The 13,418-nt window shown below is 38.5% G+C and overlaps 3 protein-coding genes and 1 pseudogene across 4 annotated transcripts in view; 1 reads left to right on the forward strand and 3 right to left on the reverse strand.

Annotated features, from left to right (window-relative positions):
• adamts6 (ADAM metallopeptidase with thrombospondin type 1 motif, 6) overlaps positions 1-1,263 on the reverse strand; it is a 66,235-nt gene extending 64,972 nt beyond the window's left edge. Inside the window, exon 1 of the mRNA XM_018662286.2 lies at positions 774-1,263. The gene's annotated coding sequence lies outside the window, so the exon portion shown is untranslated. The remainder of the gene's footprint in view (positions 1-773) is intronic.
• Positions 1,264-5,768: 4,505 nt separating this feature from the next.
• LOC108873982 (placenta-specific gene 8 protein-like) overlaps positions 5,769-13,418 on the forward strand; it is a 72,120-nt gene continuing 64,470 nt past the window's right edge. Inside the window, exons 1-5 of one of the 2 annotated variants that reach the window (XM_018662299.2) lie at positions 5,769-5,908; positions 6,127-6,223; positions 6,356-6,480; positions 7,395-7,503; positions 7,646-7,780. In XM_018662299.2, the coding sequence (XP_018517815.1) occupies positions 6,139-6,223; positions 6,356-6,480; positions 7,395-7,499 (315 nt within the window). In that variant the 5' untranslated portion in view covers positions 5,769-5,908; positions 6,127-6,138 and the 3' untranslated portion in view covers positions 7,500-7,503; positions 7,646-7,780. Of the gene's footprint in view, positions 5,909-6,126; positions 6,224-6,355; positions 6,481-7,394; positions 7,504-7,645; positions 7,781-13,418 lie in introns of those variants that run through there. The other variant, XR_007813893.1, reaches the window with a different exon arrangement.
• The window catches only part of LOC108891221 (COP9 signalosome complex subunit 4), a 30,781-nt gene continuing 27,581 nt past the window's right edge, over positions 10,219-13,418 (reverse strand). The window contains exon 11 of the mRNA XM_051073083.1: positions 10,219-10,312. The gene's annotated coding sequence lies outside the window, so the exon portion shown is untranslated. The remainder of the gene's footprint in view (positions 10,313-13,418) is intronic.
• The window catches only part of LOC108873579 (COP9 signalosome complex subunit 4-like), a 9,571-nt pseudogene continuing 6,465 nt past the window's right edge, over positions 10,313-13,418 (reverse strand).

Here is a 13,418-nt window from a genome sequence, read left to right on the forward strand (position 1 = left end):
GTGCTGACTAGTCGACATGATATAATTTCTGCAGACTGTGGTTTTACTCACTGACGCGCCTCACGGCAGCATGTGCAAACTGGACCACTATAAACAAACGTCAGCGGATCCAAGTGATAGAGGGATGATGTCCAATGAAAAGGCGAAGGGACTCCAAACACGGATGACAGCCTTTGGGAAGCGAGGATTTTGTGTGTGTGTGTGTGTGTGTGTGTGTGCGCGTGTGTGTGTACATCTTGAACTGTGGAGCTCCAGCGGTCCAGACAGACAGACAGCGCTACCTACTTGGCCACTCTGACCCAGACAAGTTGGCAGCCGGCCCGTGTGCATTACACCGGCACCTCAAATACAACCTTCAAGGAGCGTCGGGCAAGTGAAAATAAACCGTGGGTTTGTTGCAAAAGGTGCGAACCACGCTCTGTCAAGAAGTTTTGTTAGTTTGTCTGAGCGGGCAGACCCGGACTGCAGACCTTTAACGGTGCAAAACTGACACTCTGCAAATGTAGATAAAATGCGTAAATGTTTCCAAAATGTTTCCTTTTTTTTTTCCATGTAAACCCCCCCCTCCCTCCCTCCCTCCAACCCCCACCCCCAGGAAACTCTGTCTGAACTCACGGTGCCAAAATATGAGCAGTTCAACTGGCTAAATGCTGGTTTGTAAACACTGTCCGCTTCCCTGAGAGTGGATTTAAACGCTCACACGAAATCTGCCCCGACTAAAGTGCCTGAAAGACATCGACCTACTCTCTCAACAGTTAAGAGGAGATATTTACCACGCTCATCTTCATTGTCAGCTCCGGTCCAACAGTGCAGGGAGAGCTCAGGACAAAAGACTGTGAAGTTCCGCGCACAAACCTCCTCAGCTCTCCTCTTTTCATCTCCTTTTTGACTCTGCCATCCTCACAAACTGCAGTGTGATTCTCCCCTTCAGAGCAGCAGCAGCAGTATCTCAGACACTGTCACACTCACACACACACGCACGCACACACACATACACACACACACACACTCACTCACAAAAAAAAAAAAAAAAGTCAGCCTTGGATTTCTTCCAGCAGCAGAAGGGTCTATTTCCAGCCTATCAGTCGTCTTTATAATCTAGACTTTGTGTTCTTGTTGGTGCTGCTGCTGCTGCTGCTGCTGCTGCTGCTGGTGGTGGTGGTGGTGTCTCTGAGTGGCTTAAAAAGTTAGTTGAGGTTGCAGAGGGTGTTCTGCCACCTCACAAACCGCCACAGCAGACTTGCTCTAGAGAAAAAAAAAAAAAAAAAAGCGCATGCAAACACCAGCTATAGTTGGCTTGGAGCTGCTCCTCCTCACTACATTGCAGAGACCGGGTATGTCCCACTCCCGGACAGCTTCAAATTGGCAGCTTTTTCGGGTTGGAGGGGAGGTGTGTGTGGGGGGGTGGGGGGGGTTACTGGGGTTGACGTCAGTGCAGATGTGCCTCTCTCTCTCTCTCTCTCTCTCTCTCTCTCTCTGTCTCTCTCTCTCTCTCTCTCTCTCTCTCCCATCAGCTGTGCGCATGTCTATCAGTGCTGCCCTGAAATAACACTTCAACTTCAGCCCTTTAAGAAAATACCTCTAAAGAGAAGGTGGAGGGGGGGGGTTAACTCTCACATCACATCATTTACTTTATAGTAGTTAAACAACAATGAAAGTAAAAGTGCTGCATTCTAAAAGTACAGAAATATCTGTAACAAAATCAGAAGTGGGAAGTAACTAAGAACATTTACTCAAGGAGAGTACTTAAGTACAATCCGGAGGTACTTGTGTTTTCTTTTCATGCAGTTTTATACCTCTGCTCCACTTACTTTTGGTTGTTTGACAGTTGTAGTTACTGGTACTCCAGAAAAGATTTTCTGCATATAAAATATAATGAGAGCTTATAAAATATGATTCCTTGCTGTAAATCAAACTCAGATGTGAAGATCTGCTGCTCTTTCTTTGGATTATTTGAACAATTTTAATTTATTTATTTAATAATTTTGAGGCTTAGACCATAACAAACACTGTAAAGGAGACACTTTGACTCCTGCTTGTGAGAGCAATTCTCACTATGTCCTGAATTTTGAAAAACCAGTTAATTGATTAATCAAGAAAATAATCTAATCAAGGTTTAACGAGCTACAAACAGTACAATGCTGCTTAAACACCAATGCATCAGCAATAATAATCTAATGACATAGTATAAAACATAAACAGAGTATAAAATAATACAGTGCTCACAGGGTCCAGTTGCTGGATCCAGAGTTATGAGGACTTTTACTTTTAACACTTTAAGTACATTTTCACTGCTTGAGTTTTTCTACTCAAGCAGTGAATCTGAATATGTCCTCCATCATTTAAAATACTGAATTCAAACCTTTACTCAAGTAAAAGTACAGAATCAGCAATGGAAAGTGATGAAGTGCATTTACTCCTTAAGTACAATTTTAAGGGGCTGTACTGTACTTTACATTACATTTACTTGAGTATTTTCACATTTTGCTACTTTCTATTTGTCCTCCATAACATCTGGGAGGGACATACTCTACTTTTTACTGCACTACGTTTACATAGCTTTACTTTTCAGATCATGATCTTAGCTCCATCTTGACAGTGTTAATCCTGCTTAGACTTAATGCATCAATAAAATAGTCAAATAATGTATATAAAAAACAACACTCTTAATATGTGCTATGTAGTATAATGAGCACTTTTACTGTTGATACTTTAAGTACATTTTGCTGGTAATAATTCTGAAGGTAGCTAACTACATCTATTCAAGTACTGTACCTTGAGGTACTTATACTTTACTTGAGAATTTTCCATTTTGGTACTTTCTACATGTATTCCACCACATCTCAGAGGGAAATATTGTATTTTTTTACTCCACTTTCTTACTTTTCAGATTAAGATTTTACATTAAAAACACATGAAAATCATTTGAAATAAAACACATTAATCATATTAAACCAGTGGATACCAACCCCTTTGACCTGCAGTGGAGAAAGTATTCAGATTCTTTACTATACTGCTTTAAAAGTAAATGTCCTGTATTGAAAATGTTACTTAAGTAAAAGTACATAACTATTATCAACAAAATAAACTCAAAGTTTAAAAAATTTAGCAAATTTTAACTAACATACTGTTAGGTAGTTTAGTTTGCATTTCATAAACTGATCATATGTTTTGTTTTGTTTCTGTAAAGTCTTAGTTTGTAACTAGTAACTATAACTGTCAAAATAATGTAGTGTAGTAAGTAAAAAAAAAAAAAAGTGCAATATTTCCCTGTGAACTGCAGCAGAGTAGAGGTATGAAGTAGAGTAAAATTGAAATTTAATTATCAAGTGAAGTACAAATACTTAAGTCAAGTCAAGTCAAATTTTATTTATATAGCGCCAATTCACAACAGAAGTTATCTCGAGACGCTGTAAAGTATATTCTTATGTTCAGAACTTGAGTAAATGCACTTTGTTATATTCCATCATTGTTAACTTGTGACTCTTGAAATAAAAATCAGTGTCTAGCTGGGGCTTCTTGTCACATTTCAGATGTTTATGAGTTGTTAGCAGTTCCACCATAGAGACATTTAAATAACCGTTTCAAGTCGAAAGAGGAAAAACTCTCCGATATTTAACAAAAAGTAAAAGATTAGAGAAAACACAACACAAATTTGTATATAAAAATTTTTGTTTTTACTTCTCTGCCATTAATCATGTCATGACCCCCCAGATTCATCTTGACCTTTGGAGCGGCCCAACCCTTAGGTCTGGAACCTCTGGACTAAATTACTGAAACTATATATAAGGTAGTAAAAACTACAACAACAAAATACTTACTTACACATTTATGCATCAGTATTAACTATTTGTTAATGACAAAAATAACTATAAATCAGTCAAAGCCCTTCTTTGTGCAGAACAAGTACTTTTACTTTTGATACTCTGAGAGCATTTTGCTTTGAATGCAGGACTTGTAATGGAGTAAATTTACACTGTGGTATTGATACTTTTACTTCAGCAAAAGATGAAAATACTTCTTCCACGACTATAAGTAAAAGTAGTGGCAAGCGAAAGTCCTGAATTAAAAATTTAGGTTAAAAAAAAAAAGTACTGAAGTATCAACAGTAAAATGTACTTAAAGTCTAAAAGGAAAAGTATTTCTTACACAGAATGTCCCCTGTCAGTGTTATAATACTTTGATGTTGTAGTTGGTAAATTGTCCTGGGGTAAATTTACTCTCCACCATGGCAAGTAGTAATATTATGCAGTGTAAGTGTGGTGGATGGTGCTATGAGTGACAGCAGAGGATTACCCAGCAACCACAAATATCAACAAGGAACAATATCAGAAAAAAGAACATATCCTGACATTTGTTTGGCACTAACTTTGACTTTAATAGATGAAAACTGATGTCATGCTAAAAAAAAATATACACAGGTGTGACTGACATCAGCTGGATTAACTATGTAGTATCCTGAAAGGCAGTAATAATCAAATAAATGTCAGGCTTCTCAGAATACACAGCTTAATGGCAATAAGGAATCAGATTTTAAAGTCAGAATATCAGTGGATATTCACTCTGAGCAAAAGTTGAAGTATTTTAAGGGTCTGCTGTAGTGGAGCCTAATGGCAACCCCATGTATTTTGGTGTAATTTAGCCCATGTCTATCTTTAGCATGTCGGAAATTGAAAATCATGCCTATTCCTGAGTTGTAGTTACAGCTGCTCATTACGTAGGAGTCTATATCATTACGGCCAGGTCGTCATTTCGTGCTCTCCTGCATGGCCTGAGTAGGTGGCAGCCAGATGCTAGGAGGCAGCGCCACCATGTGTCTGCAAAAAGCATTGCAAGAGTTTGGAAGGTGTAAAGTTCAGTTAGTGTTTTCAATGTATTTTTAAGAGAAAAACACACTCATATAATCACCAGATTATATTTATCCCTGAAACCTGTGCACTCTGCCCTTTCAAAGATAATTTCAGCTCAAATTACTTGCTGTATTCTATGTTGCTGTGGAACAGGACAAGGTGTGCCCGCATTATGACATTTATAACTCACATAATATGTGCAATAGACTGCACATGCACAATAAAAGTGTATCACTTAGCACCTTTGTTCAGAGGTGGAGAAGGAGCAATTAATACTGATGCATTAATATGTAAACAGCCTTTTTATGTCGTGGATGGCAGAGATCAAGGTGATTCTATATATTCTACTGTGTGGTTTAATTTACTGTATAAAATGCATCATTATAGGTTTTTAAAATGTGAATAATCAGTAAAATAAAATACACACAAAAATCACCGTTAAGTTAGAGTACTCAAGTAATGTACAGGCACTTCAGAACTGAACTTAAATACTCGAGTAAATGAACTTAGTTACTTTCCACCTCTGCCCCTTCTTCTCGCTTTAGTTGATATGGATGAACTAGTTTAAATCGCCAAAATAAAACAGAGAAAAGAGACCAAAAAAGTTACAGTTTTGTTGTTATAGCAGATGTTTGTGATAAAGGTGTATTCAAAACGATATTTTATGCTCATTTTAAATCATTCACAGTTCAAATTTGTCTCTTGTCATTTGTCATTTCCATCTGAAATTATGAAAATTATGAAATTAACAATGTGTGTGTGTGTGTGTTCCCTAAAATGAGAGCAGGTCATTAAGATCAAGCTGTTAATATGACTCTCAATGTGACTGTGAAAACAATGTACAGTTGAGGTTTATTGCAGTTTTGTGGGCTGGATGTAGGTGTGTTTAGGTGTCCTTTGCTGGGACTATCTGCACAATAAAAGAGTGATAAACGCTGTAACATCATTCGTCATTTCCTTTGATCACTCATAAAGACTCACATTGCTTCCTGGTCTCAATCTGTTGTCCAGGAGCCTCTGTGGTCGGTTTTATCAGCCTTCAACTCTCAAGCCATCTGGTAAGATTTACCTCCTAATGACCGCTTGACACGGATAGCTTTACTGTATGTTCCAGGTCCATATTGTTTGATGTTCAAAAGAGGTGTAATTTACGATTATCTCTGCTGGGGAAGATACAGAAGTAATGATCACAAAATAGGCCACAGCTCTTCAACGTTAGGCTCAGGGACAGAGATAAGAACTAACATCAGTGACAGATCTTTTTCATCGCACACAGAATATCCTGATCATGGCTGTGACCAACCAACCAGGCAGATACCAACCTTCTGATTTCCAGACAGGCCTGTGTGATTTCTGTGATGACTGTGGAACTTGTGAGCATTCTCTTCATATTGAAAAACATTTTTTTTGGTAGATTAAAATATTTTAAAAAGTTAAGACTACATTGGAATGTAAGACATAGTGTGTATTTTCATTATTATGCATTTCTTGTCCCTCTGCTTCAGGCTGCTATGGTCTGTGTTGCTACCCATGCCTGGGCTGTACCATTGCCAGTGACATGGACGAGTGCTGCCTGTGTGGTCTGAGCATGGCCATCCGCAGCGTCTACAGGACCAAATACAACATCAATGTAAGTGTTGAGTGAATATCTGGAGCTGGCTGAGAGCATTAATTAATTCAAAATCCTCTTTAAATACATATGCGTTAGCAGCATGTACTCCAACAGAAAAGTGCTCATTCTACAGTGATGTGAGTGATATATTATTATATCTGACATTATTTTTTAAAACTGATGGATCAATGTGTAAGTAGCATTTTACTGTTGAAGTTTACATTCTGCATTTTTCTCCAGTCCAGTTTGTGAAATAATGGAGAGTTTTACCTCTGAAACAGGCTGAAACGTTCAATTTTTAAAGGATAGGTTCTCAATTTTTAAAACATAGTCAGGTATCAAACAGGTCCCGTTCATACCGGTTGTTAAAAGACTCCTCCTCTATAAAGCTTTTAGAGAAAAGGAGAAAAAAATAAGTATAGTTTTGGGTAGATGTATTTTTTCTGCCATGCTGGTGGCATGTCTCTGTGGATAGCAATGTCAGTCTGTTTGTCTGCCAGTCCACCATTTTGGTCTACTATCTCAACAACTATCGAATGAATTGGTATGAAATTTTGTACAGACATTCATAGTCCACTGAGGATGATGGTGCTCTCCCTGATTAGCACTATAATCAGGTCAAAGATGCCTTGTCCTTGTTCCCTACCACCAATAATCTTGCAACCCACTGATTCTTGTCAGAATTTCCTGTGGAGATCCCCAACCCAAGGCTGGGACACACCTGTGTACATAATGATAAGTTGGGTTCAAAATCTTGAGTGCCATTGTTGCGTTTGGCCAAACAAAGTAATTCTGATAAAGATTATTGCCATCAACCCCACCAAATCCAACAGAAACTCTTACATTCTACTGGAAAAAAAAACCAGTGATTCAGTTTGGATTACACTGGGACTGCAAACTAAGACCTCTAACTAAGATCTCTGTGTTTGTAGGGTTCACTGTGCAATGACTTTATGGTGGTCATGTGCTGTCCCGTCTGTGCTACCTGCCAACTAAAGAGAGATATTGACCGCAGGAAGGAGCAAGGCATTTTCTGAAAGGGTAAGAACCTTGTAATGGCTCTGAAACACATACACACGCACATATACATATATACCACTCATGAATACCTGTTGTGTTATCTTTAAGTTTATGGAGCTGTTGAAACCCATGGAAAATCATTTGTTTATTTTATGCCCTCTAGATACTGCTGTGGCGCCAGAGAGGTTGTAAATCTGCCAGACTGCTGTGCTGTTGAAGAATTTAAAGATACAGCCCATTCTCTTCCTGATTCATTCAATTGTTGATTAAATGGTGTAATGCCTATTATAACCTTTAATGGGAAATGATCGTTGAAATGTTTCTTTTTCTGTATTTTCGACAATCCTCTGATGAAAACAACTTTCATATCTTTCAGCCAGTTAAACATTAAGAGGCTGGGGTGCACCTTTACAGTGGGGAACAGTATCATGATTTATTGTTACCATAAAATGCAATTTTAACTATGATGTCGCTTAGCAGTTTGGCTAAAAGTGGGGAAACCTAAACTGCACAGCACTGCCAATTAGTTTGACTGGCAGACAGGAACACAGCATGTATAGTTTTTTTTTCCATTAGTAACATCAGTCTGAAGCTTGATTACAGGTATATCTTATGTGTTCAAACTATACATGAATAACATTGCCTTCAGCAATCACCTTAGGGGTGGAACGTGTATTAAGTGGACCCTGATGATCTTCTGATCTGGATACTAAATGAGTATAATGTTTTTAAAGGTGTACCTTAATAAAAAAAATAACTTGTAACTTCAAATAGTGCAGGCGGTCCATTGTTTTCTTCCCCTACTTGACTGTGGCTACTCCAGCATTATGGATTACTGTTTTATAAAACCTGCTTTTAGTTTAGTTTTCTTTTTTCACTGAGACCAATCTTACTATTAAAAACAGTAGCAGCATGGCTCTGAGGTGACTAATTGTTGTTTAGTCTATAAAATGTCTAGAAATTGAGAAAATGTCCATCCTGTTTCTCTGAGGTGATGCTTCAGATTACTGATTCTGTTCAAACAACACTCTAAAACTCAAGAGATATTCAGTTTACAATAACATGAAACAGACAAGAGCAACACAAGACTGATTGTTGCAGCTCTGCTCTAGGGAGGGAAATGTCGGTCTGTTATCTCTACAATATCTCAACAACTATTAGATGGATTGGCACAAAATTCTGTATAGATAATCATGATCCTAGAGGACAAACCTGACTGACTTGGGTGATCCACTTATGTTTCATCTAGCAGCACCAGCAAGTCAAAGTTTACCCTGTGAAATATCTCAGCATCTACTTGCTGGATTGGCACCAAATTGATGGTTCCCAGACGATGAATCTTACTGACCATGGTGATCCTCTTACTTTTCCTCTAGTGCCATCAACTGAAATATTTAATTAATCCAAAGATTTGGTTGATGACCAAATACCTGAAAACTAACAATATTTCCATCAGCTTCAGCTGTATTTGTGCATAATGCTAATTAGCAAGTCTAACACATAAACCAATGGTAACATTAAACTTACTAAACATTAACATCTTAACTTTTTATTATCATTCTTATTACTTTATTTCCCTTTAAGACAGAGGTTCCCAAAACCTAATAAAAAGTCTCTGACTTGAGGGTTATGTCATTATGCAGCTTAACACATGTCCACAAATCTGCTTTGCTTTTGGTCCTCATTATGTCTGCTTTCCAAGTATGAATTTTACAAACTAAGAATCTTGGAGCATAGCTACTGTAACTACCATATTCTTTATCAAATGAACAAAGCCTGAATTACAAAAAGGTAAAATTCTAACTTAGACTTTGTTTGATATTCTTCTTATACTGTACAGATAATTACAGCCTACCAGGTGCAAGGGTAAGAGTTTTTTTAAACTGAATTTATCAGAAAGTGTGTATTATATGCACATATAAAACACACATTTTTCAGCATGAATCACTTCAGCCCAGATGTCAGAACAATTGTTGGGTCTCTGTTTATATTAGAAAGAGCAGGGTCTGTACGTGTGAAAAGTGCCCCAAGATAACTTCTGCTGTGAATTCCTGCTATATAAATAATATTGACTTGACTCTATGTATGGAGTTCTGTATCTGTCTCAGTGGAAAATTTAGAGATACCTAAGCTCTCCAACTACTTTAATTTACATGAATATTTTCCATCTCTATCATCCAGTGCTCTCTCAGGGGCGAGAAGAACAAACATCCTGGTAGCTAAAAGAGGATGTTGATAGGAAAGCTGCTGTAAAACAAACCAGTGAATAGCCACTGAAGCAGAAAATAAACTTAAATGACATGACCAGGACGGTGAACAATTTCTCTCGGCTTTGAATTTATTTCTCTTTGCTGAAATTACATTAGGGTGGACCAGGAGATGTGCAAGACACAACAAATCAAGAGCTACTTGACAGATATTGCTGTTTCATTTGTAAAGTTTGTTAAGTTAAAAACACGAGAATGTGTTTGAACGCAAAAGCTTAAATAGACCGATTGTTCGCATCTTTTCACTTCTTTTTGACCCAATGACATGACAAGACAACTATCTGAAGAATCATAACCAAGGTCACACCCAGAGGTTACACAATACCTCTCCTGTGATTACATCTATGCCAGACAGATCTGAAATATTGAGAAATGTTGAATTGTTATTCCCATGGCCCAAAGTAATAAAACAGTGCTCACTGAGAATTTACCAAAAAGAGAAACATCTCAAATGAGTGATGGTGATACCAGAGGGTTCTAAGTGGGTGCTTCCATTACCGTGACTCAAGTGGTGATGTTGTTGAACAGGAAGACAAAACTTGCTGAGGGAGCCATTTAGGGGATTTTTTTTTTTTTTTTTTTGGGTGGGGATGTTTACTGGGTCATCTGGGTTTCCATAGCTTGAGCGGCCCCACTCTGGAGCAGCCTGACGGATCTTTTCTAGGAGGTTGTTGACTTGGAAACACAGAGACTGGATCTGTTTGTCCCAGGTAGGAAGGGGTTCACGAGCTGCATGAGATAAAAAGGAATGATTAAGGGAGAGGAAATCAAACACATTTCTGTATGTTCAAACTCTGTATGTGACTTATCTGTCACAGCACTGCCCCTTTCAATAACCTAGGAATGTGCTTTATGGTGTTTCATTCACTCCTGTGTGAAGAGGCTGCCCCCTATTGGCTGCAGATATGACGTAACTGTAATGAATCCCAGACTACTTATAACACTGAACACCAAGTTTGTGCAAGTCTGATTGATATTCATGACAGTTTGGTGGAGCTGAACTAAACAATAAGATCTACAAAGAATTTCCCTTCATGGACAGTACTGTCTAACATCTGTGAAATGTTGCATTTGTGTTGAAATTTAATGAACGGTAATTGTCAATGCCAAGTTCTGTTTTACATGCAATGTAAAAACACACTGGCTGTCATTACTTACTCTCAAAGTGTACAATTCCATCTATTTGGTCAATGAAGCCATTCATGCGTCCTTCAGTGATCATCTGGGATGCAATCTTCTCAGCCTACAGACAAAAAACAGAAACTAGGATCTCTATGTACAACATGGAAAACAAACAGCGACACAAATTATACTTGTAAAGTAAAAAAGACAAAACTAGTTTGGATTCAGTTTGTTAATTTCTTTATCTAATCCATGTCTCACCTTTGCTGGAGGATTTCCAACAGTGCTCCTAGTTCTTCAAAAGTGATGTTGTTGTAGAGTTTACTCGCAGACAGGAGGTTGTGTTCAATCACAGCTCTGTCAAGGATGCTGGAGCCTGAGACAGAAGAATGTGAGAGAAAGAGAGCATCTTTAAAACAACAGTCAATCTTTTGTTACAATATTCTTGTGCGTGGTCAAAAGTTTGTACTGAGGATCATGCAAATTATCTTTTAAATGTGGTTCATCATGTATGCTACCGCATTTATTCAAGTCTTTCCAATTGCCAATTTTTCCAGTCTTGCCACACATGAGAGTGTTAGCAAATCTAAAATGAAGGCAGTCACTCTATACTGGCCATAAAAGGGAGGGGTCAGTAAACTCTAATTGCACTTTGGCAAATGCACTGTTATTGAGACACCATTTACTTTACAGCAAGGCTGAACTCCTTATCAACTGTGTCAATTTCTCCCCACACCTTCCAGCTGATGTGGGACTGACACTAATGTCTGCTGTATATCTCTCTCCACTGGTCATCTTCCACCATTCGCAGGGCATTGAGTTTGAAGATTCTAAAACACCCAATTTTCCCCAAAATTCCCATTATTAATTCTGACTCCATAAATGATTAGAGTTACGTATGCACAAATAGTTTTCAATTCACCACTGTAAATAGCATCTACTACTTATGCTAGTTGTGACTATTTCAACATGAATACATTTAGATTTTCCTTTCTGTGCTTCTCTGTCAATGTGTGTCAATATTAGCTAATGTCTTAATAAAGCAAATGTCTCAGGTTTAATTGTGACCTCAAAATCTCTGAAAGGTGTGGAGAAGAGGAGCCTGTATGGCTACATGCTCACACAAGGTGAATGGTGGGTTTTGATCTTTGGCTTCAACCTTGCTAAGCCTCATTTATTGTCCCCACAATATATCCTCTTGCCTGCTACTGATCTAGAATGTCATATAACTGATTGTGCTGCTTACAAAAGTCTTTTCTCACATATGTCTCCATTTACTTGTTTTAAAGGGTTTAAAAGTTGTCTGCTCCCAACACATGTCACAAGCTAAATAATCTGAGAATGTACTTTAGGGTTGGTTTCAGAGCACAGCCTATATCGCCTGTTATGGATGATAAACTTATTTTTTGGCTGATTTAAGTCACTGAAATAGGCATCTTAATAATAGTACACCATCAACATTCAAGGCATAAACATTGATACTAACAATTAACTTCTAAAAGCTTAGTCTGTGCATTATTATAGCTGCAATAAACCAGAAACATAGATTTCATTCACTGATGGAGTCTATGGCAGGCAGGGCTCACACTGGTGACCAGCAAAGGTATTAACCATCACTAGTTGGACACAGATGGTGACCAAAAACTTATCAAGCTGAGTGAAGCCAATTATCAACCCTCACCATCCGCTGTGGTGGCCTTCTGGTGAGGCATCAGCATGGCCGCAAACTCCTGCAGCTGGTTCCCTCTGATGATCCGGTCCAGATACATTTTCTCCAGAATGCCGTAGGCAGCCAGCTGCTGACAGCGCTCATCCTTAAAGAGGGTGGCCAACATGCGGGAACGCTGCTGGCCTAAAACAAAGGACATACCATATTTCTGTGAAGCTTATCGTTTAACTTATTGTTAAAAACATGAACCTGAACACATTAGTCTTGGTGGTACCTGCAGAGGCCAGTATGGTACAGTTAAGGGCATGTTTCAGTGCTTCCAGTCGCTCAGTCTCATGTACAATAGACTTATAAGACAGCTCGTTGTATCTCTGTGCAGCTTCAATGAACTTCCTCCTGAAGTCTAGGACTCTTGCATAGCACACCTAAGAAGGAAAACATCACGAAACACTTAACAAAACAAGTACAGGACTTTACTGAAAGGGTCCCATAATGTTTAATCAGAATACTTGATTACAATTGTAAGCAGCCCGCAGCAACACATACAGTGTGTGGACATGAATTTATTGAGGGATTGTGTACCTTATAGTGAATCTGTAGCTGTTCATTAGAGGACTCATTCTGGAGCAATGAGGCTCTGTTGATGTAGGCCTCTGCCTGCACTGGATCATCATCCTCTAAGTAGAGACGGGCAATTTTCAGGTATGTATCCAACTTATAGTCAACATTGTATTGCCTAAGGAGACACAAAAAGATATTTAAAGACATGGGATTATCAAAAACACTGAAGATGACGACTGAATCTGCCAGTGGTTGACTTACTTCTGTCCTGTTTCCAGGGGAATACCAACTAAAACCTGGGCGGCATTCCTCCAGTC

Source organism: Lates calcarifer, linkage group LG9 (genome assembly GCF_001640805.2).
Source record: "Lates calcarifer isolate ASB-BC8 linkage group LG9, TLL_Latcal_v3, whole genome shotgun sequence".
Classification (NCBI taxonomy): domain Eukaryota; kingdom Metazoa; phylum Chordata; class Actinopteri; family Centropomidae; genus Lates; species Lates calcarifer.